The 26,197-nt window shown below is 51.0% G+C and overlaps 1 protein-coding gene across 1 annotated transcript; it reads right to left on the reverse strand.

The window, feature by feature from the left end:
- Positions 1-2,416: 2,416 nt before the first annotated feature.
- On the reverse strand, positions 2,417-23,749 carry LOC144950182 (beta-arrestin-2-like). Its single transcript, XM_078880262.1, has 17 exons — positions 23,618-23,749; positions 22,118-22,153; positions 21,723-21,753; positions 17,980-18,040; positions 16,606-16,650; positions 15,427-15,524; positions 14,878-14,982; positions 14,324-14,383; positions 12,160-12,227; positions 11,661-11,796; positions 11,074-11,158; positions 9,701-9,773; positions 9,423-9,560; positions 8,759-8,842; positions 6,727-6,815; positions 4,775-4,838; positions 2,417-4,388 (listed from the first exon to the last, which is right to left on the reverse strand). The coding sequence occupies exons 2-17, from the start codon at positions 22,138-22,140 to the stop codon at positions 4,313-4,315; spliced, it is 1,236 nt and encodes a 411-aa protein (XP_078736388.1). The 5' UTR covers positions 22,141-22,153; positions 23,618-23,749; the 3' UTR covers positions 2,417-4,312.
- Positions 23,750-26,197: the final 2,448 nt, after the last annotated feature.

Consider the following 26,197-nt stretch of genomic DNA (forward strand, 5'->3'; position numbering starts at 1 on the left):
CTCCCGTTGTATCTGTACCAGATAGAGAGTATTCTGGTACAGCTACGGAACGCTTCTAGAACTACGTGATAGAAAAATATGGTAAATAGTGTAGGATCCAAAAGACATCCCTGTCGCACCCCAAGATGATCAGGGAATAGCCAGCAATGCAGCTTTACCCGGGCCTGCCCATCATCATGAAGGTCCTTAATGATTGTTAGCAGAGAGTCAGGGACCCCGAAAGCATGAACAACAACCCAGAGCCCTGTCATATGCGTTGACCAGGTTAATGAAGCAGAGATATAGGTCGCTAATTATAACAACTACCGAGCATCTCCCTCCTCAGTATTAGGCTGGGAGGAGGTCCTGATCAACATTGCCCCCTTGCAAGGCAGCAGGCTGAGAAGAGACTTGCGGAACCCCAATGTGGTTTCAGGCCGGGGCGGTCGTGCATGGACGCCATTTTTTCTGTCTGTGCACTACAACAGAGGTGTGGGGATTCAAACATCACTCACTCACATACCCACTCACCCACCTCATCCATCCACCTATTCACTCACACTCGTATCCCCTTCACCCACTCACCCACTAATTCACCTCACCCACACACTCATTCACCTCACCCACCCACCCATTCACACACTCATTCACCTCACCCACTCGGTCACCTCACCCACACACTCAACTCACAAGCTCACCCACCTCACACACATTCCCCTCACTCACATTCACCTCACTCACACATACATTCACCTCACACACACACATTCACCTCACACACATTCACCTCACACACATTCACCTCACACACATTCACCTCACACACATTCACCTCACACACATTCACCTCACACACACACTAATTTACCTCACACACATTCACCTCACACACACACTAATTCACCTCACACGCATTCACCTCACTCACATTCACCTCACACACTCGGTCATCTTACCCACCCACTCAACTCACCCATCCACCCACCTCACACGCTCACCCACATTCACATACATTCACCTCACACACACATTCACCTCACACACACACTAATTTACCTCACCCACATTCACCTCACACACACACTAATTTACCTCACCCACATTCACCTCACACACACACTAATTCACCTCACACATATTCACCTCACACACACACACTAAATTACCTCACACACATTCACCTCACACACACACACACATTCACCTCACACACATTCAGCTCACACACATTCACCTCACACACATTTACCTCACACACACACTAATTTACCTCACCCACATTCACCTCACACACACACACTAATTCACCTCACACACATTCAGCTCACACACATTCACCTCACACACATTCACCTCACACACACACTAATTTACCTCACACACAATCACCTCACACACTAATTTACCTCACACACTAATTTACCTCACACACCTTCACCTCACACACACACTAATTTACCTTACCCACATTCACCTCACACACATTCACCTCACACACACTAATTTACCTCACCCACACACTAATTTACCACACACATTCACCTCACACGCTCACCCACATTCATATACATTCACCTCACACACACACTAATTCACCTCACACCCACATTCACCTCACACACACACTAATTCACCTCACACACACTAATTCACCTCACACCCACATTCACCTCACGCACTCGTTCACCTCACACACACTAATTTACCTCACCCACCCACATTCATCCACGTTCGCCCGGTCCTCGCCTGCTAACTTCACGCTGCTCGTCCCGACCTGCAGATGCCCTCAGCTTAGGAGAGGTCGGTGGAGCGAGTCCTGGTGGCTCGGCACGGGTCCTGGTGGCTCGGCACGGGTCCTGGTGGCTCGGCACGGGTCCTGATGGCACGGGTCCTGGTGACCCGGCACGGGTCCTCCTGGCTCGGGTCGCGTGTTCCGAGCCGAGCCGGCACGGCGGCTCCACGAGAACCGCGCGGATCCCAATTGCCCCCGCGCGGCGGCGTCACGTGACTCGGCGTCACGTGACTCATCCCGGTTCGCGGCGACGCGGTGGTTCGCGCAGTTGCTCAGCGCAGGCCCCAAAAAACCCGCCGTGTCAAACGGGACGGCAACAAACAGCACTCTTATACAACGTCGCACTCGATACGAGTGTCAGGCGTGTCGTGAATTGAGCGAGGCGACGATCGCCTGAGCGGTTTGAGCTCGGTGGCCGCCCTGGTTAATACCGCGGTGCCGACTGAATGTTCAGAATACGCGGCGGAGGTTGCAGATTCCGTGACGTCATTGGACAGCGAGGAGGCCGTCGGCGGTGAGGGCGTCGCCTCCGCAGGCTCAGTGGGCGCGACGCACGGCAGCGGCATCGCACCCCCCCCGACAGCCACATGCGACGATCAGACACCAAAGTGCTCGCAGTTTTATTTACGAGGCGGAGAATTCGGTTCACGTGAGGGCCTTGAAGCGCAGTGGACGAGCGCTGGCCCAAAGCATCAAGTGGGCCAGCAACAAACAGCACTCTTCAAAGTTGTAAACGGATAACAGTGAACGTGTTTCTTAAGCAATGTTATCGTTATACGAGCTCTGGGGGAAGAGACGATGATGATGCTGGGAGGAGGGGGACTCCATGGTGGAGCAGAGCGAGGGAAGAAGCAGAGGGAGAAGGCAAAGTGACTTGCAGTGTGGCGAGTGGGTGGGTGATGTGTGAGTGGATGGTTGAGTGAAGGGGTAATGTGTGAGTGGGTAGTCGAGTCCGTGGGTGGGTGATGTGTGAGTGGGTAGTCGAGTCCGTGGGTGGGTGATGTGTGAGTGGGTGGTTGAGTGAGTGGGTGGTTGAGTGAGTGGGTGGTTGAGTGAGTGGGCGAGTAGGTGGCTGAGTGGATGGGTGGTTGTGTGCGTGGGTCGAGTGGGTGATGTGAGTAGGTGGGTGGTTGAGTGGCTAGGTGATGTGTGAGTGGGTGGTTGATTGAGTGGGTGGTTGATTGAGTGGGTGGTTGATTGAGTAGGTGGCTGAGTGGATGGGTGGTTGTGTGCGTGGGTCTATGAGTAGGTGATGTGTGAGGAGGTGGGTGAGTGTGGAATGTGTGAGTGGGTGGGTATGTTGTGACCCGCAGTGGTGGTTGAATACGCTGTGGGCGAGACGAAGCGGTCTGCGTCTCGCTAAGCGAGTCCTCGCTGTGGGAGTGCGGTGGATATACTTGACGACCCACCAAGTGTGTCGAGCGCATTAGACTGCCGATGCTCTTGTGCGCAGTTGCATTACGCGGATGCCAGAGGAATGGGAGGGGATTTCAGTGGAGAATCGTGGGGGCATTGATAGGAGACAGACCGAAATAAATGACAGAAGTGAATGCCCAATCGGCAGCCGTGGGGGAGAGCGGAATCCCCGCGGGGTCAACGTGGCAAGACGAGTGCCCATCTATGACCGTGCTGCCTCTTCTGATCATGGTCGTGAAGCCGCCCCACTCCTCCGCACACCACGACCCAGGGAAGGGGTGTGGCCTAAATAGGATGGGGCGGGGCCTAAAAAAGGAAAGGCGCGGAGCCGTACGAGGAGTGCAGAACACCAAGTCCCCCACCGCAGCAGCAGCGTCGAATCATGAGTAGAACCACAGCTCTGGAGAGCGACGGTGCTGTTGTCACATCGCCGGAAGAGTGAGCCATTAGCTGGAAGAGTGGGTGAGTGGGTGGGTGAGTCGTGAATGAGTAAATGAGAGGGTAAGTGAATGAGTGGGTTTGTGAGTAAATGAGTCCGTGAATGGGTGAAGGAGTGGGTTTGGTGGATGAGTAGGTGAGTGGGCGGGTCTTGAATGATTGGGTGAGTTGTTGCAACCATTTTCATAGACCAAACCTGGCGTTTTTCAGTCTGCACTCGGTCTATCCCATCATCATCAGATCTCATCATCTCATAATCACCAGATCTTATCACCAGATCTCATCCCATCACCAGATCTCATCATCCCATCATCAGATCTCATCATCACCAAATCTTATCACAAAATCTCAATGTTATCGCCAGCTGTCGGTACAAATGGATTCCTGATGCCACCGGCTCAAGGGTGCCGCTGACCGCCTTGGGGACCGCCCCGCTGCGTGTGACCCCCAAGTGCCAATGGAGGTTTGGGGACTCTTGACCACTGAGCATTCCCCAGCACTCACAACAATGGCGAGGTGTACGTGTCGGGGGGCCTGGCACGTGAATAATCACGCATGTGACTCGAGGCCCTCGCATCGTGAATGAACGCCAGCACTGCGGCGGGAGGGGAGGGTGGGCCTCAGGACACGCATGTGATGGAGGGTCGCGGCACACACGTGTATGTGCGTGACGAGACGAGTCGGCTCCTAGCAGGTGTAGCCGTCTTCCGTGTTCCCCACCAGGCGCTGGCGAGCGAAGTCCTCAAACACAAAGTCATCGTCACTGTGCGGCAAAAAGACAAAGTTCCCCCGTGTAGCCTTAACAGACTGTTGTGGCAAGTGCTGTTAGCGGACAGCACCTATGAAGGCCGGCACGGCACATAAGGAGGTGGGTGGCCAGCACCACGCCTGGCCGCCTTTGTCTCCCCAGTGGCAATGTTTGTACACACTGCACCAGGTACTAATTTGAGGCTCAGTCGACCTAGGGGTGGCCCAGGACTCGTTCAGATAATCGTCACCGGTGTTGGGCGGTAACGGGAATCGAACGCGGGGGCCCTGGGTTTGTAGTGCAGCGCGCTAATCGCAACACTACTGCGAAGTGAAGGATTGATGAGGTAGGGGAGTGACGTGGTTGGGAGTGATGGTGTCTGTCAGTGGTGTGGAACTCACTGAGAGTCAAACTCCATGAGGTCCCTTGAATTCGGCTCCACAGGCACTTCCACAGGCACTTCCTCTGCACACACATAGACACCACACACACACCGCATACACACAAACACAGACACCACACACACCAACAACAACAATAAAGATCCCCGTATAGCTTTAACAGACTTTGGGGAAGAGCTGTTAGCGAGCACCTAAGAACGGCACACGAAGGGGGTGGGTGGCCTTTGTCTACCCAGTGACGATATTTTTACACACTCCATCAAGTACTAATTTTAGATTTAGTCGACCTCGGGGAGGCACAGGACCGGTTCATATAAATTTCATTGGTCATAATATAGGTTTTTGGGTCAGATCGCGTTATTTATAAATGTGTCGTAACCCTCCACCACCCGACGTGGCCAAACAGTAAAACATGTGTCACGTTTTTCTAAGGACAAAATAATTCACTTCTTTAGCCCACCGGTGTGCTGTAGAGAGAATCAACAGCATTTAAAAATTTGAGTACGACGTTTCGCTGATAATTACAATCAGCTTCATCAGGCAAGAATGGTGAAGCTCTCCTGTTGCTTCCGGTCTTAAATAGAGCAGCATCAGGGTGACGTCATCATTTAATTCAATTCAATCTGGTGCATTGATTCGAGGCAAGGAGGGGGAGGGTATTGTAATTATATAGATTGGTAATCATTCAATTGTTATTCATTGGTATTTGGTTCCCTTATAAGAAATGGTAATTGTATTTATTTAATCATACGCTTCCAGGCCGCACTAAGCCTGTAGCTGTCAGAGTGATTGAAGTTATTTATGTTTCTCTTAATTTCAATGGATTCTCTAATTTGTCTTGGCCAGTAATAATTCGTTTTACACAACACTTCAACGTTATCAAAATCAATTGAGTGTCCTTGTTGACAAGCATGCTCTGCCACTGCCGACAGTTGTGTTTGAGATAATTTAATGTTTCTTTGGTGTTCTTTTAATCTTACGCTGATGTTACGTCCTGTCTGTCCAATATAGCATTTGCCACATAAACAATTAATCCGATATACACCTTGTGTTGATAATTTAGGCAATTCGTCTTTAGTGCCAGATACCAGTTTTAGAATTGTGTGCACTGTACCAAATCTTACTTTAATGTTTTGCTTTTCCAAAACCCGGCCTAATTTGTCAGTTACTCCTGAGATTGATGGTATTTTGATTGTTTGAACAATCGTATCGCTTTCAGCAGTGTTGCTTTGCGTTCGTGATTTGGCCTTCAGTGCTCTGTTAATTTGAGCATTATTGTAGCCATTCTGTCTTAGTGCTTCTTTAACATGTTTCATCTCTCTCACTAGACTCTCACCATCTGACACTGTTTTAGCCCGATGTGTTTTGATAAGAGACGATTTCTGAGCTGGGCGATGATGTGAATCTGCATTCAGATAGGCATCAGTGTGCGTTTGCTTTCGGTAAACGCTGTGTGTTATTTTGCCATTAAGACCACGTTCCAGCAAAATATCTAGGAACGGGAGTCTGTTATTTACCTCCATTTCCATGGTGAACTGGATAGCCGGGTTTTGTGCATTGAGATGATTTAGAAAATCATTAAGTGCATCTTTACCATGTGGCCACACAACCAAAGTGTAATCAACATATCTAAACCAAAAGGATGGTTTTAATGTACTCGAGGCAAGTGCTCTTGTTTCAAAGTTCTCCATGTACAGATTGGCTATAGCACACACATTTTTTACTGTTTGGCCGTGTCGGGTGGTGGAGGGTTACGACACATAAATAACGCGATCTGACCCAAAAACCTATATAATGAATAATATTGGTCGCGAAAGCCTACGTGTTAAATTTCATTGGTGTTGGCCGTGAGTGGGAATCGCTCCCCACACACACCACACCACAACACACACACCACACACACAACACACACGCACCATACACAGACCCAAGAATGGGGAATCTGGTCTCACCCGGGGGAGCTGGGATCTTCTTTCCCCTCCCCTCCTCCTCCTTAGGTTTGGGATGCATCAGGGTAAAGGGAAGTTCCACCAGGGCATCCCTGACACACACGGCAGCGACATGTTAGCTGCCTCACCTGGTACACAGGAGGTCGTGGGTTCGATCCCGACCCAGATGCCTGCTATATATTTGGAGTGTGCATGTTTCTCTCCCCATGGTTGCATGGATTTGTGTCCGGGTCCTCCGGCTTTTCTCTCCACATTTAGAAACATGCATTTACAGTATTGGCTGCTAGAAATGTATGCATGATACGTCGCTTCGTTGAGCTATCATTTGTGGCCATGTCACTTCAGAAAAATACCTGCATAGCTCAGTGGGCCTTACCTTTTGGTGAAATAAAAAGTAGTTTTTTTGTTAGTTACATGCATATACACAATCAAAATCTTTATTTAGACTGGAGGAACCCGATGAGCTATGAAGCTCTTTTTCACATATGTCCAGTACATCTGTGAAATACACAGTGCTTGTGTGTTTGTGTATGAGTGTGTGTATGCATGTGCGCGTGTGTGTGTTTGCGGGGACCGGTAGTGTAGCGGTTAGCGCGCTGCGCTATTAGCCAATTTAGCTAACCGGGTTCGATTCCCCCTCACGGCCAACTCCAGTGACGTTTATCTGAACTGGTCCTGAGCATCCCCTAGGTCGACTAAGCCTAAAATGAGTATCTGGCACAATGTGTAAACATCGCCACTTGGTAGACAAAGGCGGCCGGGCGTGGTTCTGGCCATCCACCCCCTGGTGTGCCATTCCAGCCTTCATAGGTGCTTGCTAACAGCACTTGCCCCAACAGTTTGTTAAGGTTATATGGGAGATATTTACCTTTGTGTGTGTGAGTGTGGTTTCAGCCCGGGGGGGTCCTGCATGGATGCCATTTTTTCTGTCCGTTTGCTACAGCAGAGGTGTAGGGAATTCCAATAGGACCTATATCTCTGCTTTATTGGCCTGATCAAGGCCTATTATACCATCAATAGGCCTGGGCTCTGGGTTGTTATTCGTGCTTTCGAGGTCCCCGACTCTCTGCTCACAATCATTAAGGGCCTTCATTATGGTGGGCAGGGCCGGGTAAAGCTATGTGGGTGTCAGAGCAATTTTCACTATTCTGACCCCAACACTATTTAAAATCGTCTTTGACCATGTAATTCGAGAAGCTTTCCATTGCTGTACCGGTGGAATTTCCATCTGGTACAGATACAATGGGAGGCTCATCAATGCCCACGTGTGGTCAAGGGATGGCTCCCTATTGGTCAACCATGTTTTGATGTTATGTATGCTGATGATCTGGTGATTGCTGCTCACTCAGAGGAAGAGTTGGAGGTGCTGCTGCCGAATCTTGACTGTGCCACTAAGAGGTGGGGTCTTACCATCAGCCCACCAAAACTAAGCACCTGCCTGGGTATTGTGTGCAATCAAACACTCCACCCCCTCAGCTCCCCATTGGTGATGGAGCAATTGTGGAGAGAGTGGAGACTTTCCCATACCTCGGCAGTGTGCTTATGAACAGCTCTGGTTTGACAGAGGTTTCACTCCGAATCAGTTGGGCGGTATTATCTTTTCATTGGCTGGGTAATACTGTTTGGAAGCTGCCTGGTCTGTCACTCCACACAAAGTTTTGGGTCTTCTCGGCCAATCATGCCCTCTCTTCTCTATGCTAGTGAAACGATGACCCCTCTAATGGATCATCTGCACAGGTGAGAAACATTCAGGTTGGCCTGAATAAGGGAGGGCAGAGGAGCGATGCTCACAACAATGAGCAGAGTCCCGGGCGGGTACAACGGAGCAAGTTAGCACAGTAGGGGGTACAGGTGGTGCATCTGCCAGTCATCTCACTCAACCCATGGCACCTTTGTCTGTCCGGTGACCTGTCAGCGAGCCTTCCGCCACTTCACGTGGCTTCTTCACATGGCCTGGCACACACGGCGTGGTGATGTAACCGCCACTTAGTGGTGAATGGCGGTTGTTGTGTGTATGCGTGTGTGTGTGCATTACCCCCCGCGTGCCACCACGACCTTGACCTTCACACGGTACGAGACGACGATCCCCAGCAACTCCTTGCTTACTCCCTCCTTCACTCTGCACCACGTGGGGAGGACGACGACAGCACGACGAGGTGGGGGGAAAGACGAAAGCACGACGATAACTTGAGGGACAACAGCACTGGCAACGCCGCGGTGGCTAGGAGATGTTAACTACTGTACCTCGCCTGCAGTATGTTTGGAGTTTGTTTCTCTTTCTCTCCCAGTGGTAGAGGTGATTTTTCTCCGGGTCCTCCGGTTTTTGCCTCCACATTTAGAATCAACGTCACGCGTTTCGAGTATTTGGCTGCTGCTATATATTTACACGTCATAAGCCACTTCATTGGGCTATTATTTGTGGTAGCCTGCTCACTTCCGAAAAAGAGCTATACAGTTTAGTGGGCCTTACCTGGTAACATAAAACTCGTTGGAGGAGTGGTAGTAGTGCGATTATATAGAGGAGACGAGGTTGTGTGGCCGTGGTTGTGCGGTGGTGGTGCTGTGGTTCTGCGGTGGTGGTGCTGTGGTTGTGTGGTGGTCGTGTGGTGGTGGTGGTGCTGTGGTTGTGCGGTGGTGATGCAGTGGTGGTGGTGGTGCTGGGTTGTCTGGTGGTAGTGCGGTGGTGGTGCAGAGGTTACATGGAGGAGGAGGCGAGGTTGGTGTCGCCATGGCGTAGCTGTCCGTCGAGCGCCAGGCCGCGCTTGTCGCGGTTGTTGTCGAGGAGCGGAGTCAGGCGGAACTCCCGGCACAGCGTGGCACCTGGCCCCACCGTCTCTCTGTCACACCACACAACAACCACACAACAACCTCGCAATCACAGCCGCACAATCACAGGCACACAACAACAATCACACCACAGCCACACCTGCGCATGGCCACGTCGTGGCTGTGGTGTGCCCAGCCGTGTGTCACTCACTCTGCCTCTTCCGCCGCCACGGGACACCGGTACTGAGCCGTGCTGAACAGACAGATGTCTGCGCACTGCCGCACTGCACTCACACAAAGACAAAGATCCCCCGTATAGCCTCAACGGACTGTTGGGGCAAGTTTTGTTAGAAATAACCTATTAATGCCGGCACGGCACACAAGGGGGTGGGGTGGCCAGCACCACGCCCGACCGCCTTTGTCTCCCCAGTGGCGATATTTGTACTCAATTAAGGCTGAGTCGATATAGGGGAGGCCCAGAACAAGTTCAGATAATCGTCACTGGTATTGCCCGTGAGTGGGAATCGAACTCGGGTCACCGGGTTCGTAGTTTAGAGTGCTACCCAATGTGCCACCACTCCCCACACAGGTAGGTACACACACACGGGGACAACAACCACCGTTCGCCACTAGGCGGTGGTGACATTACCATCGCGCTTGGGGAGACAAGGAGACACGTCTCCGTGTTCTCACACATCTTTGTGCGTCCCCCCCCCCGTTCTCCCACGTGTCCCGCGTCTCCCCATTCTCCCCGTAATTCCTCGCGTTTTCCCACAGCTCCCCGTGTGTCCACGCTTGTCCCTGCATCTCTCCATCTTTCCCCGCGTGTTCCCGTGTGTCCCTGTCTCCCCACGTGTCCCGCATGTCCCGAAATCTCCCCGCATGTCCCCGTGACTTCCTACGTGTTCCCATGTCTCATCGTGTGTCCCTGCGTGTCCCTGTGGTGCCACGACCGCGGAGCCACTCCGCAAGCACCGCGACCCTGCCCTGAACGCACACACACGCCGCACACACGCACACACGTAGGGTCCCGGTGGGGGTTGTCTGGCACCATGGGTTTTCATCCGAAGGGCCCCTAGCGGGAATGTCCCACGGTTTCCCGGTGCCAGGAGATTGGCCGACCCCCCCCAGGCGAAATTACATTGCGGCCCCCCTTAAATTGTCTTAAATTTGTATGGGCGCACAGAAGCTCACCGGGCTAACCGCAATGAGACGCTCACAGCATGGGGGAGGGGCCAGGGTAAAATATTACGTGGGCAGCGCAGACGAGGAGGTGGGAGGGAAATCCCTGTGGACACCACGGATGTGTATTGAGCCAGGTGGCCTCTCGCTGAGTCAGGGGTGAGGAATGTGGGCGCGGAGATCGAAAATCTAAAGGCTGCGCAGGATGACGCGTCGGCCCCCACACCCCCATTTCTTTCCGCATGTCCCCGCCTGTCCCTGTGTCTCCCCGTATCTCCCCGTATCTCTCCATGTTATCCCGCATGTCTCCACATCTCCTCGCATGTCCCCGTGTCTTCTCACGTGTCCCTGTATCTCTCCGCGTGTCCCCGTGTCTCCCCGCGTGTCCCCTGCACCCCTCACCGGACACCTTGATGCGCTTGACGGAGCGTGAGGAGGAGTTGGTCACGCGAACGTTCACGCTGATTGGTTCCCCGTGGTAATAGATCTGCACACAGATCACTCAGCCGTCACTAACTCACTTGCTCACTAAATGTCACTTACTCATCACCCATTACTCGCTCACTCACCCAAACGTTAATGAGCCTGTGGTTAATTAACCAAGTGAGCCTCAAGCTGAGCTTACAGGTGACCTCAGGTGAACCTATAAGTGAACCAAAGTGACCCTACAGATAAGTCTGCAGATGAGCCTTCAGTTGAAAAGATTGTTGAGCGTGCAGGTGAGCTTGCAGGTGGGCCTAGAGGTGAGCCTGCAGTTAAGCCTGAAGGTGAGTAGGCTGATGAGCCTGCAGGTAACCGGACAGCCTACAGGTGAGCAGACAGGCGAACTTGCAGGTGATCAGACAGGTGAGGCTGCAGCTAAGCAAACATAAGCCTGCAGGTGAGAAGATAGGTGAGCCTGCAGATAAGCAAACAGATAAGCCTGCAGGTGAGAAGTTAGATGAGCCTGCAGGTGAGAAGGCAGGTGAGCCTGCAGGTGAGGCCCTCACCTGCTTGTCGAGCGAGGCCTCCAGGTGCAGCGCTTTGTCTGAGAGCAGAAACTGCCTCCGCGTCTCGGCCACCGGCTGTGGCCCCGAGCGCAGCGGCGCAAACTGAACCTTCCTGATGCCCAGCGACACCGAGTTCCTGCAACCAGGGCGACAGCTGGCCTAGTGTCTGGTCGCCGGGGGAAGTGGGTCACCGTGCTAACACCGTCGCCGTGGCGGTTGGTCGCCACGTTGATCTGAGGCCTTGATGATCGTTGACCACTGACAAGCCATCACCACGAATTGTTGCCTGGCGGCACGTTTCCCGATCGGCATGTTACCTAGCAACAATGCCTCGTGGCAGCTTATAAAGCAACCTGTTGCCTATCAGCAGTTCACCTAACTTATTGCCTAGCAGCAGTGGCACCCAACGACATATTGTCTAGCATCAGTTTACTCAGCGACCTGTTGCCTAGCACCCAATTGCCTTGCGACCAGTTTCCAGTTGAGGAGGGTGGCTCACCGGTGGTGCGGCTTTTCGTCAGGGCTGTTGGCACAGAACGCCTTCACCTCGTAGTCCACGCCACATGCCTTGGGGTGGGGGACACGGGGAGCGGAGGGAGATCGGTGGGTCTGAGTGCTGTATGTGTCTGTGACGGACTGTGTGTGTCTCATTGTGTGTGTCCGTGTGAGATTGTGTGAGTCTGTGTGTGGTAGTGTAGCGGTTCGCGCGCTGCGCTATGAACCCAGCGACCCGAGTTTGATTCCGGCGCACGGCCGACACCAGTGACGATTATCTGAACCGGTCCTGGGCCTCCCCTAGGTCGACTCAGCCTCAAATGAGTACCTGGTACGATGTGTAAACATCGCCACTAGGGAGACAAAGGCGGCCGGGCGTGGTGTTGGCCACCCATCCCCTCGCGTACCGTGCCGGCCTCGTAGGTGCTCGCTAACAGCACTTGTCCCTACAGTCTGTTACAAGCTATACGGGGGATCTTTGTCTTTGTCCGTGTGAGTCTGTGTGTCTCATTGTGTGTATCTGTGCGGGTCTGCGAGTATGTGTGTGCGGGTCTGCATGAGTGTATTTGTGTGTATGTGTCCTCTACTCGGGGCAGGAGACTGCTAAACAATAGGGAGTGGCTCTTCTTTTGAACAAAAAAATGTGAAGTGTGGGAAACTGTGGACTCGTCTTCCCACCAACCAGCGGCGAGGAGTGGTGGTTGTGGTGGTTACTTATGCCCCCACTGAAGATGAACATCAGTGGAGGGATGCAGGCAACGCCAGTGACTCAGATGCCTTTTATGACCTGTCACAGCTGCGAGCTAAAGTGGCCCCTCAGAATAGTCATCCTCTTGGGTGACTTTAATGCCCGAGTGGGTCATGATGCTGGCACCTGGTCTAGAGTTATTAGAAGGCATCGGCCAGATCAGCTCAATAACAACGATAGGAGGCTGCTAGACTTTTGTGCAGCCCATGGTTTTGTAATTACCAACACTATTCTTTGGTTCTTTTGGTAAAGTCACGTAGATAGAAATAATAATAATGTAAATAGTGAATAAAAATACCACGACGTTTCGATCGCAACACAAGCGGTCGTCATCAGGAAAAGGGGTTAGCCATCTAAAGGCAAACTGTTTAAAAGGTTTGGAGATGGGCGTAGCCCAAGTGTATCAGCAACACCAGTAGCATAGGCGGGGCAGCAATGTCAATGCGGCAGCAATGCCAATGCAGCAGCAATGTCAATGCGGCAGCAAAGCCAATGCGGCAGCAATGTCAATGCAACAGCAAAGCCAATGGAGCAAAGGGCCGCCAGGAAATCACTGCATCCCGCTCCACACACCACACTGCTGACGGTGGAGGTTGATTGACAAGAAAACACAAGTCAAGTAATGACCCAAAGTGGCTGATGACGTCTTTCCAATGATTGCTGAGTCTATAACCATCCTCTCGGTTGAAATTGTGTAATTGTCTGTATGTATGGATGGCTTCATGAACGAATCTTTGTTGATAGCCAGTGGGCTTGCAAAGTACCATCGTCTCAGCAATCAGGTCTCGCTCTGAATCAGTCGAGCAGGATCATATTTTCATCGGCTGTACAACGCTGTGTGGAAACCACCTGGTCTGTCGCTCCACACGAAGTTTCCTGTCTTCTCAGCCATGGTCATACCCTCCCTTCGCTTGGGAAACGTGGACCCCCCTAATGGAACATCTTCACCAGTTAGAAACATTTAGGCTGGTCTGCCTACGATCCAGCTTTTGTTCGGCCGGATAGAGGGAGCTATATGGGCACAGCACAGGCTGGAGAAGAGATGGAACCGATGTGGTACCAGAGGATATGAAGCTGAGTAGACTTGCCGATGACGAGTTGGAGGCAGTCGCCTTCCAACAACAACAGAGGGCAGAGGAGCGACGCCCACAAAAATGAGCAGAGCGCCAGGTGGATAAAATACAGCAAGTTGGCACAGTGGAGAGTACAGGTGGTGTGCATCTGCCAGTCATCTCAGTCAGTAAACTCATCGCACCTGCAGGGTCTATCCTGTGACGTCCTGCCAGCGAGCCTTGCATGCTTCACGTGGCCTCAAATAGCACCTAGCCTGGTACAAGCGCCGTGGTGACGTCACCGTCACTTCGTGCCAAACGGCGGTTGTTATCTGTGCGTCCCCGTGTGTCTGCGTGTCTGGTCTCACCTTCCCTGTGTCCTCTGGCCCAGGCTGAAGCGTAACAGAGCATGGCAGGTCTTGGGGGATCTAACACGCGTGTACACACATACGCACATGTATGTACGTTGAACGTCGTTTGCACTGTATGCAGCCAACCGTGCTAATCGGAGGAGCAAGGGAAGGGCAACAAACTAAATACATAAAACAGTCTTAAAGAAATGAGTTTGTCAATCTAGATGATTTAAAAGTACATAGCTCCAGCATTCCAGACGGCCGTAGAAGCATATCTGAAAGCACGCGATGCGGTGCCCGTCTTTGTTCAATGACCAGCCAAAAGCCGCAGCGAGGATGACTGGAGTTCGCGTGTTGGTTTGTTCCTCGTAGAGATCATCAAGGTAGTGTGGTTAATTTGCAGCAAGCACTTTGTGTGTGTATGTTGAAACGTATGTCGCACCGTACGTAGCCAACCGTGCTAATCGGACGACAACAATCATGGAGGCGGTCAATCAGTGCCACGCAGAACCCGCTGTTCCCGTGATAACGGCGCTGGCAAAGTTGCCGCCACGGTGCCGGCAACTCACGTGGAAGACGAAGGGGTGAGCGTTCTCTCCCAGCTTGCGGAGGAGACGCTCCTGCAGACGTGTTGGTGGGGAGCCCCCGTTCTCGCCACCATCTCGGGGGAACACCTGTGGGGGGCGGAGATGGGTAGAGGAGCAGACGCAGCGGCGCCCTCACAGTCGTGCCGAGTTGACCCCCGCGACGACATTTGTGTGCAGTCCAAGTTTGACAAAAATCAGACTGCGGATCGCTCGCGTGGAATGAGACATGCGGCACCCCGGCATACCCCCTACTTCAACGAGGTAAGGGGGGGGGGCTATGCAAGATCCGTCGGTAGGCTCCCCTCCTTTCTCCCGACTCGCTTTAACTGAAACAGCTATGGATGTTTTTAATCGGGCTTGGTCCACAGTAGACCGCTGGTAATTTTTGTTATGATTTTTTTAACATAATTATACTTGTTTATTGATTCGGGACCCCCTTGTGGCGGACTGGGCCCCTACGCGTCACAAACACCCCCAATCAGAGTATTACAGCGCCCCTGGGCCGGCGGCACGCGCGCATGGTGCTGTTACCTGCGCGGTGCGTGTGAAGAGCTCCTTCCTGAAGGAGAGACCGAGGACGTCCAAATCCTCACGGCCATAGCGGAACACGCACGCCAGCGCCACGAACACTGGGGGGGACACGCAGCGGGGACACACGGGCGGGTGTGTGCCAGCATTGTGCAACGCATAGGGGCCCAATCGGCCCCCGAATCAACTAACACCGTTTGAGACTAAAAGAAAGCTGTCTCTGGTGTGGACCAATCAGTTTCAAAGACAATGCATATATTATCAGAGTATGTTTGTGTTTGCATTCTGACCACAAGTATTGTGGTTAACGCAGACATGATTCCTTGTAAAAGATTTCAGTTTAGTGTTTTAACATCTTAACACCTGTTTTGTTGCCAGAAAAAAGGGGAAACCCTATTCTCAAATAAATACATCTTTAAAAAAAGATTAAAACAAAAAATATTCTAACAATTAACCATGAATGCCAAAAAAGCATTGTTACAAAAGAAAAAAAAATATTTACGAAAAAATGCACAGCGTAAAATCTCGGAGGTCTAGTGCTGGTGTTTGTTACTTGAGCACCACCAGGCTGATTTGCTGACTGCCATGCGCATGAAAGCAAGACGCACGATAACTTAATTGTGAGTGTTGCACCTGTACATCGTTTTATTAATCATTTCACTGCTGAAAACTGTCTTCCTCTAAACCCAATACACGGTGCAACTAAAATGATAAATGGTAATTATAGCCTACATATTACTGTTATACGGTGTGAAAATTTATAATAATAAATTATCTGTGGTCTACTATGGACCAAGCCCGATAAAAAACATCCGTAGCTATTTCAGTAAAAGTGAGTCGGGAGAAAGGAGGGGGGGGCACAGTCGGATCTTGCACAGCTCCCCCACCCCCGTTGAAATAGGTCGTTGGGGCCCTGGGGACACGCGAGGGAGCATGGAAGGACACGGGGTGAGCACAGGAGGACACGGGGGGACACGGAGGGACATGGGGGGAGCTTGGGGTGAGCACGGAGGGACACGGCAAGACCGAGGAATGGGGGGGGGGACAAGAGAAGGAGACGGGGATACAGGTGAAGGGAGCCACGTGATCAGTGTTACGGTCGGAGCAGAGTGGTGGTGGGGGCAGGTGTGGGTTGGGTGGGCGTGTTGGTTGAGGGGTTGCGAGGGAAACGATGTGAAACACCTTTTCTCTCCTTAAGGTAATCGGGCTCCACCAGAACAACGCCGTCTGTGCACACAACACACACAGGTGACATGTGAGGTGGTGAGACAGGTAAAAGGTTAGGCAAGGGACAGGCAGATATGGGCAGTGTCTTAAGTAATCTGTATCTGCAATGTGTGATGTCATCTCATGTGTGTATGTTGAATTGCTTTCACAACGTATGTTGCCAACTGTGCTAATCTGAGGTGCGGGGGAAGGACAACAAACTAAACACAAAAAGCAGTTAGAAAGAAATGAGTTTTAAATTGAGATTGGCCAACGACACGAGAGGGCACACACATTACTGCATACCAGTGCCGGATTATCCTAGTCGCAAAAGTAGCATATGCTACGGGCCCCGCACTTTCGAGGGCCCCGCGCTAATTGCTTTCAAGCTATCAATTCCGATTCAGTGATTCTGCACTTGCTCTATTACGATAGTACTATACTGCCTTAAACTTTCATGAACGACTGGGTGTTTAAGGTTATCGATTTGTCGTATTATCTGGCTGCATAGCAAATGAAAAAATACAATACTTTATTATGCAAGTAAAACAATTTGTGTTTTAATGTTTACGTGATTTTTTTTAGCGCCCCTTTATAACATTTTACAGGCCCCACACCAGCTTAATCCGGCACTGCTGGATACATAAACAAAGATCCTAACGGACTGTTGGGGTAAGTGTTATCCACGAGCACCTATGAAGGCCGGCACGGCACACGAGAGGGTCGTGGTCAGCACCACTCCCGGCCACCTTTGTCTCTCCAGTGGCGATGATGCGTACACATCGCACCAGGTGCTCATTTGAGGCCCATGACTAGTTCAGATAATCCTCACTGGTGTTGGCCGTGAGCCGGAATCGAACTCAGGTTGCCAGGTTCGTAACGCAGTGGGATAACCACTGCGCCACTGCTTACCATAATACATATACTGTAAGTATGTTGAACCTCTTTCACACCATACGTAGCCAACCACGCTAATCGGAGGTGCGGCGAAAGGACAACAAACTAAACGCAAAAAGCTATTTTAAATAAATTAGTTTACAATATAGTTTAAAAGTGCATCGCTCCGGTGGCTTCCTAATATGGGAAGGAAGCGCGATCCAGATTGCCAGCGAAAAGCTGTTGTCCTGCTACGAGGACAACATTCGTGATCTAGAATTAGCCTTCAAAAATATCACTGGTAGCAATTGCCATCCTGTGTGGTACCAATGTCATTGCTGAACTAATGGCTCAAGGACAGTGGAACAAAAGCCGACAGGTGTGTACAGGTGAGAGTATCCGGCTCCCCTGGTACAGGTGAGGCAGCGATGCAGGTCAGGAGGTGAAGTAGTGCGTGTCCCATCCGGCACTCACCCACAGGGTCCACGTGATCCAGGTGATCCACAAAGTCCCTTTTGCCCAGGTAAACCGTGAGCTGTACACAGGTGACACAAACAAAGGTACCCCGTGTACTATACACAGGCTGTTGGAGCCAGTGCTGTTAGCGAGTGCCTATGAAGGCTGATACGGTGTACGAGGAGTGCTATAGCACGCCTGCCCGGCCACCTTTGTCTTCTCAGTGCTATTGTCGCCACACCAGCTACTCGTAAAATGTATTTCGTCATTTGGCTCAATTCCAATTTCAACCTCAATCTCGCATTTCAAGAATAAAGACTCCGACGATGAAGATGAGGGCAGTGTAGAGAAATCAATCCAGTTCCTCATCCTCTACAGCCTACACAGAGGCATTGGATGGCTGCTGCCCCCGTGCCTCTCCTCAGACCACGCTGGCAGCAAACACAATCAACCTCGACAACCACTTTCGATTTCGCTGAATCCTAATCTCTTATTCCACCTCGCGCTTCATCTCGCGAGCTACCCCTTTCATCGCTGTGACCTTTACCCCAAGACCAGTTATCGCCTCCTCTCGCAAAACCTGGACGGAGATTCATTGGGCCGAGTTCATCGCTGAGCCACGCACTCATTATTTGGTCCCTTACCGATCCAATGTGTTTATTTTTCAGGACCTACGGCATTGTACCAAGGACACAAAACCTCACGCGGTTCTCGCTCGGGGTTCCGTGAAAGCCCCAAACACCTTGCATCTCTATTCTTTTGGGTCTTTTGGTAAAGTCACGTCCTGATGACGACCGCTTGTGTTGCGATCGAAACGTTGTCGTTTTTTTGAGTTTTTTATTATTTTCTTTGAACCTATCTACGTAACTTTACCGAAAGACCCAAATAATATGGATTACTGCAGTCACGAAAGTTTTAAGTCAACCTTTAATCGCATTGCTTCACAAACGTCTCTGGTTTCTCTCCCATCTCAATTGCAACTTAAACTATTTAACTATAACACTTTATATTTTTATTTTACCAGGTAAGGGCCCACTGGCTATGTAGCTGTTTTTCAGAAGCGATCTGGCCACAAATGATAGCTCAACGAAGTGGCTTAGCATGTGGACATTTCTAGCAGCCACTCTAAATCAGTGGTTATTCTTCTTAGCCTGGGGTGCACGTACCCCTTGAGGGTGCGAGATGTCTTTTCTCGGGGGTGTGAGGCATGGCCAGATTTTTTTAGAAGGCAAATAATAAAAATCGCAATAAGCACGGGACCGTAAGTAACACTACTTTGTTTAATCAAACCTATGTATTTATTAACATTATATGTTTTTTCGATTGAGAACCAAAGGGGTGCAAGGCTACAGTAAAGGTTAAGAACGACTGCTCTAAATGCATGTTTCTAAACGTGGAGGGAAAAGCCGGAGGACCCAGAAAAAAAATCCACGCGACCATGGGGGGAAGATGGAAACTGCAAATATACAGGCATCAGCGTCGGGATCGACCGCACGACCACCTGCATACCAGGCGAGGTAATTAACATCTTGCCACCGTGGCACCTCATTTCTTATTAGCATGCTCCAGGTTCAGCAGCAGCACCTCCAACTCCTCAGAGTAGGCATCAATTACCAAATCATCAGCATATATAATGTGGTTGACCAATCGGGTGCCATACCTTTGCAGTGTCTTCAAACGTTACTCACACCGACACATTGTAACAAGTTACCTGCTTACACTTTATTCACCTGTTCTCGCGCCAGTTATAGGCACTCCTATAACTATTTGTATGGTCACATATACTCAACTTATTCCCCCTCTTATCTATTCTGCACCTCACTTACTCTGTACTTAGCAGCTCTGCTCTCAGTGACCCCGCACAAAGCGTCTTCACAATCAGCGACTCCACACACAGCAACTTCGCATCTCCACCTCTGCCCTAACCTATGCTCCCTCAGATCCGCTCACCCGTCTGTCCCCGGCGGGGGGTTCAGCCAACACCCGCCCGGCGACGGCGTGGGGGTTGAGGTCCCATTGACGGCTGGAGCGGCAGCGGCGAGATGTCTTCACTCTTGGTTCCCGGCAACAACTCCCCTCGCTCACACAGACTCCCGCTTACATCCCCCTGTCCTCACGTGCTTCCACTTAAGCTGCCGCCAGGCCAGCGCCAGTTGTCCCATTAATCTCTTATCATCACCCCCCATCTCCCATCTCCTAGGCGCCAACTTCCAGTCATAGTGTTTCACCTATTCGACCTCGGTTGCTCCCGCTTCTCCCCTTAATTACTGGCGGTTTGTCTGTGCAAACCTCATGTTGCAACGCGCACACCTGTTTGCCCTCCATTGCACCCGCTTAACTGTGCGCACCGCGTATTTCTCTCCGCTACACCTTGACTGCACCTGGGCATCGATCAGCCTCCTATTGCATCTATACCATATTGAGTACATCCATGAAAAGCTTCTGGAACTATACCGTCAAATACGATGTTAAATAGTGTTGGACCAGAGGAAAGCCCTGTTGCACCCCAAGGTGAACAAAAAATGTCTCTGACACGCAGCCATGCAACTTTACCCGGCCCTGCCCACCATCATGAAGGGCCTTTAAGATTGTGAGCAGACGGTCTGGGACTCCAAAAGCACGAAGAACAACCCAAAGCTTATTGATGGCTTATTGATGGAATCATAGGCTTTAACCATGTTAATGAAGTAGAGATGTAGGTCCTGTTGACATTTTCTACACCTCTGCTCTAGCAGAGAGAGATAATGGCATCTGTGTAGGACTGCCCTGATTATAAATCACATTGGGGCTCTGCAAGCTTCTCAGCATGTCTGACAAGGCGACGTTGAATATTTTTTTACAGAACCTTTTCCGCCACACTAAAGAGGGAGATACCCCTGTAATTGTTGCAATCAGGGCATCTTTCTAATCCTGCGGAACCTTTCCAATGGACCAGACAGTTGTGATCATGTCAGGTAGGGTAGACTGCACACAGATGCCACCCTCCCTCAGCAGTTCACTTGGGAGGTCATCTCTCCCCGGCACTTTACCAGGTCTCAAGCTCAAGGTCACCCTTTACACTTCCTCAACCGTTGGCACCTCAGCCAACCACTCACAAGGAGCGGCTACTTCCTCCAAAATGTGAGTTTCAGCAGCACCAGCAGGGTCAGCCCCACCTTGCCCTAGGATTATTGCATGAGTTGAGAGGTTTCCCCTCCCCCAAGACCTCACAGAAATGCTCAGCAAACCTGCAGACCTGTTCTTGCGCTACAAAGACAAATATATACCGAAAAGCCTTTTCAGACTGTTGGGGCAAGTGCTGTTAGCACTCCTGTGAAGGTCGGCAAGTCACACGAGGGGGTGGGTTGCCAGCACCATGCCCGGTCGCCTTTGTCTCCCTTAGTGTCGATGTTTATACACCACACTAGGTTCACATTTGAGTCTGAGTCGACCTAGGAGAGGCCCAGGACCAGCTCAGATAATCGTCACTGGTGTTGTTGGCCGTGAGTGGGGAAATCGAACTCAGGTCGCCGGGTTCGTAGCACAGAGCGCTAACCACTACACTACCGCGTAGGTGCGCGCACACATGCGCAGGTGTCAAGACGTGTAAACCTGGTTGCTTTGGCGACTAATTTCTCTCGGCGAACTTTGACCCGAGTGGCTTGGCAGGGGAGGGGAGCATCAGGAGGGGAGGGGATGGGGGGGGGGTTTCGTAACCCGTGCTGCGTGAGGAGGAACTTTGCTCTTCCTTCCCTATTCCCCCCTCCCCTTTCGCCACGCACCTTCCCGTTAGGGCTGTTCTTCTTAAAGACTCTGGGGGCGGGGGGGGTAGGACAAAGGGGGGAGGGGGCACAGATACAAAGTTTACGAAATCCACACTGAATACAGTGGAACACAAGAGCCTAAGTCTGGCTGCTGTCTCTGTAAGCCCCGTGTCTTCATCTGTCTCTGTAAGCCCCGTGTCTTCATCTCTCTGAGCTCTATAACCCTTAGTATGACTCTATAAGTCTTAGCCTGGTTCTATGAGTCCTGTGAGTCTTAGTCTGGCTTTATGAGCTCCGTGAGCCTTGGTCTGACTCTGTGAGCCTTAGTCTGCTTGATGAGTCCCGTGAGCCTTTGTCTATGTGAGCCTTAGTCTGGCTCTATTTGCCTTAGCCTGGCTCTATGGGCCCCATACCTTGTCCTTGTCTTCTCCTCCATCACGTGACAACACCTGCAGACACGCAGATCGCGTCACCAATTAGTGTAATGAACGATCGCTGGATGAGTACGCGGGAGGAGTTACACTCAGTGATGATGATTGCTGCTGCTGAGGGCGATGTTTACGCTAGTGGCTCTGATGGTGGTGATGTGTGATGGTGCGAATGCAGCTAAAACCCAAACCAAACTTTATTTTATTTCACCAAGTGTACGACCCACCGAGCTGTATAGCTCTTTTTTAGAAGCGACCTGGCCACAAATGACAGCTCAACAAAGTGGTGGCTTATCACGTGGACATTTATAGCAGCAGCCAAATACTCTTAATCGCCTGTTTCTACGTGTGGAGGGAAAACCCGGAGGATCCGGAGAAAAATCCACGCGACTGTGGGAAGAGAGAGACGAAAACTCCTAATATACAGCAGCAGGCGTCAGGGTCAGGATCGAACCTACGACCTCCTGCATACCAGGCGACGGAGTTAACATCTCCTAGCCAACCCGGCGCCCTATTGCTACAGCTGCTGATCGTTTATTTAAACCGACGTCAAGTGCACACACACACAAACGCCGCTCCCCAAATGCCTGGGTTTATGTCTATTGACGCACACACACATCCTGTACACTTACAAAGACACGTGGGAGCCGACACAGACTGTAGGGGCAAGTGCTGTTAGCGAGCACCTATGAAGGCCGGCACGGCGCTCACGAGGTGGTGGGCGGCCAGCACCATGCCCATCCGCCTTTGTCTCCCTAGCGTCCATCTTACTAACCCCCTACTGACACGGAGTGCTGCTATAGGGATACTACCGAGAGCAGCGGACCGCCTTGTGCTGAGAAGAGAAAGAGATGGCAACTTCTGAAGGTATCGTACCAACTCCAGCACCTCAACTCTGATGATGCCTTACAAGGAGGGATCCATTAATAACCCCATTCAACTCCTACCCCGAACCCCTCCCCCTGAATCCCTAATCCTAAACCCCTCAACCCTTCACGGTTCGATACCAGCGGCCGCCCTGGTTATTGCTGCGGGTGGTGTAACCAAAGCACAGTCCAGTACATTACTCAATAGGGATAACAGAGGAGCAACAGCGGGACTCGTCGTCCCCTACTGGCAGACTCACTCCGCAGGAGGTCGCTCTTGCAGATAAAGACTCATCCTGGTGGCCTTGAAACTCGAGTACCATTCAAACCATGATCCGCATTCATACCCCGAATTCCATTCAACTCCTGAACCCCATCCATGCCGTGAACGCCATTCAAACCCTGAACCCAATCACTGAACCCCATTGAATTCCCAAACCCCATTCAAACCCGGAGTCCAGTACAATCACTGAACCCCATTGAACTCCAGAAACCTATTCAAACCCTGAATCCCGTTCAAAGCGTGATTGCCATTCAAACCCTGAGCCACGTTCAATCACTGGAGCACATTCTACCCTTAACCCTAATCCCCCCTCTCCTCGTCCTGTTATCTGCTCACCTCGTCCGCGGCCTCGCTTTTCTCTCTCACGCAGAGTCGAAGTGGCGGGGGCAGGCACGGAAGGGAGCTGTGGAGTAGAGAGACGCGAGAGGGAGAGACGAGAGAGACGAGGGAGACGGGAGGGAGGAGGAGAGTCGCAGAGTACACGGAAGTTTCTGCTGTGGTGCGCGTCAGTGTGTGTGTCAGCACCAGTGTCATTTAGGCAGTGTATCTGTGTGTGTGTTCGTCAGTGTCAGTATCAGTGAGTATCAGCTAGGCAGTGTGTGTGTGTGTGTCTGTGTGTGTCTGTGTGTCTGTGTGGCGTGGTGCTGGCCACCCACCCCCTCATGTGCCGTGTCGGCCTTCAAAAGTGCTCGCTAACAGCACTTGACCCAACAGTCTGTCAAGGCTACACGGGGGATGTCTTTATCTTTGTCAGTGCCAATGCACGTGTCCGTTTGTGTATGTGGGGAGCGGGGTGTGGAGATCGGTTGCGTTACAAACCTGGCGACCGAAGATCGACGACTTACCAGTCCTGGACTTCCGCTGGGTCGTCTCAGCCTTAAATTAATACCCGTCGAGGTGTAAGAGTCACCACTGGAGACACAAAGGCGAATGTGTCTGAGTGTCAGTGTATCCGTGCCAGTGAGTGTGTGAATATGCCGGCATATCTATGGCAGTGTTGTCTGTGCCAGCGTGTGCCACTGTGAATGTGTCAACGTGCGAGTGTGTCGAGACGCCACTGCGTGTGTCGACGTGTGTGGATCTAAAAAATTGTAAATATTATTTTTTACTTTACCAGGTAAGGCCCACTGAACTAGTTAGCTCTTTTTCATAATCGATCGAGCCACACATGATAGCTAAACGAAGTGGCTTATCACGTGGAAATGTATAGCAGCCAAATACTCAAAACGCGTGACGTTAATTCCAAATGTAGAGGGGAAAAAAATCAGAGATCCCTGATAAAAATCCACGCGACCACGGGGAGAGAGAGATACACGCAAACTCCAAATATACAGCAGGCGTCAATGGTCGGGATCGAACACCAAAATCTCCTGTATACCAGGAGAGGTTAGTTAATATCTCGCCACCAATGTCAGCGTGCGGGTGCTTGAGTTGTCAGCGTGGGATACACAAGGAACCACCCACAGCTGCACACAACGCAGCTGACGCCTCGCTACCCTGACCCCCCGTGATTGTGAAAGAAGCGCTGCCGATGGCGAAACGACGGGAGGGGAGTGGGGGTGGGGTTACCACCACGAACACCACACGCGGCGCGGATTCACAGTGCGATTGGGGTTGGACAAACAACAACTCGGATTCACAATGCAAGTTTGGGTGAAGCCGCGTAATCATCTCACCAAATTCGTGTCATCGAGGCCCTCCACCACCCGACATAGCAACATTAAACTGGATACTGCACGTGTACAAGTGATAGCGCTAAGAATTCATCGACCCAAGTCCGATTCCTCCTCAAAGGCCAACACAAATGACGACCGGTCCTGGAACTCTTTTAGGTCAACTCAGCCTCAAATGAGCACCTGGTGCAGTGTGTAAACATCGCCGCTAGGGAGACAAAGGCGGCCGGGCGTGGTGCTGGCCAATCACCCCCTCGTGTGCCGTATCGGCCTTCATAGGTGCTCGCTAACAGCACTTGCCCCAACAGTCTGTTAAAGCTACACGGGGGATCTTTGTGTCGTCAATTATGATCGTTTCAACTCATGCGCGATTGAAGAACATCTCACAAACGAATGTGGCATCCACCGCACCTCCAATTAGCACGGTTGGCTACGTACGTGGTGCGAAAGAAGCTGAACATACACTTCACCTAACTAAACTAAATATAGACTTTTTATTTTACCAGATGAAGCCCACTGAGCTATCCAGCTCTTTTTTCTGACGCGACCTTGCCATCACAAATGATAACTCGACAAGGTGGCTTACCACGTGTACATTTATAGCCCCCAAATACAGGTAGTCCCCGACTTACGATGGAGAGGCGTTACGACGACCCCATCGTAAGTCGAAAATATCGTAAGTCGAAAATGGCCGAGCCTACCCAGGAGTCTTAAAGAAGGGTGATTTTTGAGCAAAACAGAGCAATTTACAGTACCATACTGTATAAACTATATACTGTATGTATTAATTACAATACTGTATTGCACAGTAAAATTTAAAGTAAAAAACAAGGTAAATTCTTAGCCTACCTATATGAACTGCAATTTCAAAAAAAGTTTTTTCAGTCAACAATCCTATCTGCTATAAAAAAACGTTTAACATGCATTGAACGTATCGTTTCGTGGTAACCCTAAAATGAAATCGCTAAAGCTACGTATCATACATGCATTGAACGTATCGTAACGTATCATATCGTACCAGAGGTGTGGACTCGAGTCATGTGACTTGGACTCGAGTCAGACTCGAGTCATGAATTTGATGACTTGCGACTCGACTTGGACTTGCATAACAATGACTTTGTCCCACCTCTGTATCGTACTGTAGTCACCAAGATTCTGTCCGTCGTCTGCATACTTGAACGATGTTAGGTTGTTGATGGCCACATTAACTTAGTGGTCGGAAGAGGAGGATGGCGATGATAAA

The sequence above is a fragment of the Lampetra fluviatilis genome, chromosome 56, assembly GCF_964198595.1.
Source record: "Lampetra fluviatilis chromosome 56, kcLamFluv1.1, whole genome shotgun sequence".
Lineage (NCBI taxonomy): Eukaryota > Metazoa > Chordata > Hyperoartia > Petromyzontiformes > Petromyzontidae > Lampetra > Lampetra fluviatilis.

What these genes read in the sequence shown, in the direction of transcription:
- LOC144950182 (XM_078880262.1), bottom strand. Translation starts at nt 22,140, where the DNA reads ATGGAGGAGAAGACAAGGACAAG. An exon ending in TCTTCACACGCACCGCGCAG is followed by an intron (nt 14,983 to 15,426) that starts GTAACAGCACCA and finishes CGCCCCCCACAG; the next exon opens with GTGTTCCCCCGAGATGGTGG. An exon ending in CTCATGGAGTTTGACTCTCA is followed by an intron (nt 4,389 to 4,774) that starts GTGAGTTCCACA and finishes TTTGCCGCACAG; the next exon opens with TGACGATGACTTTGTGTTTG.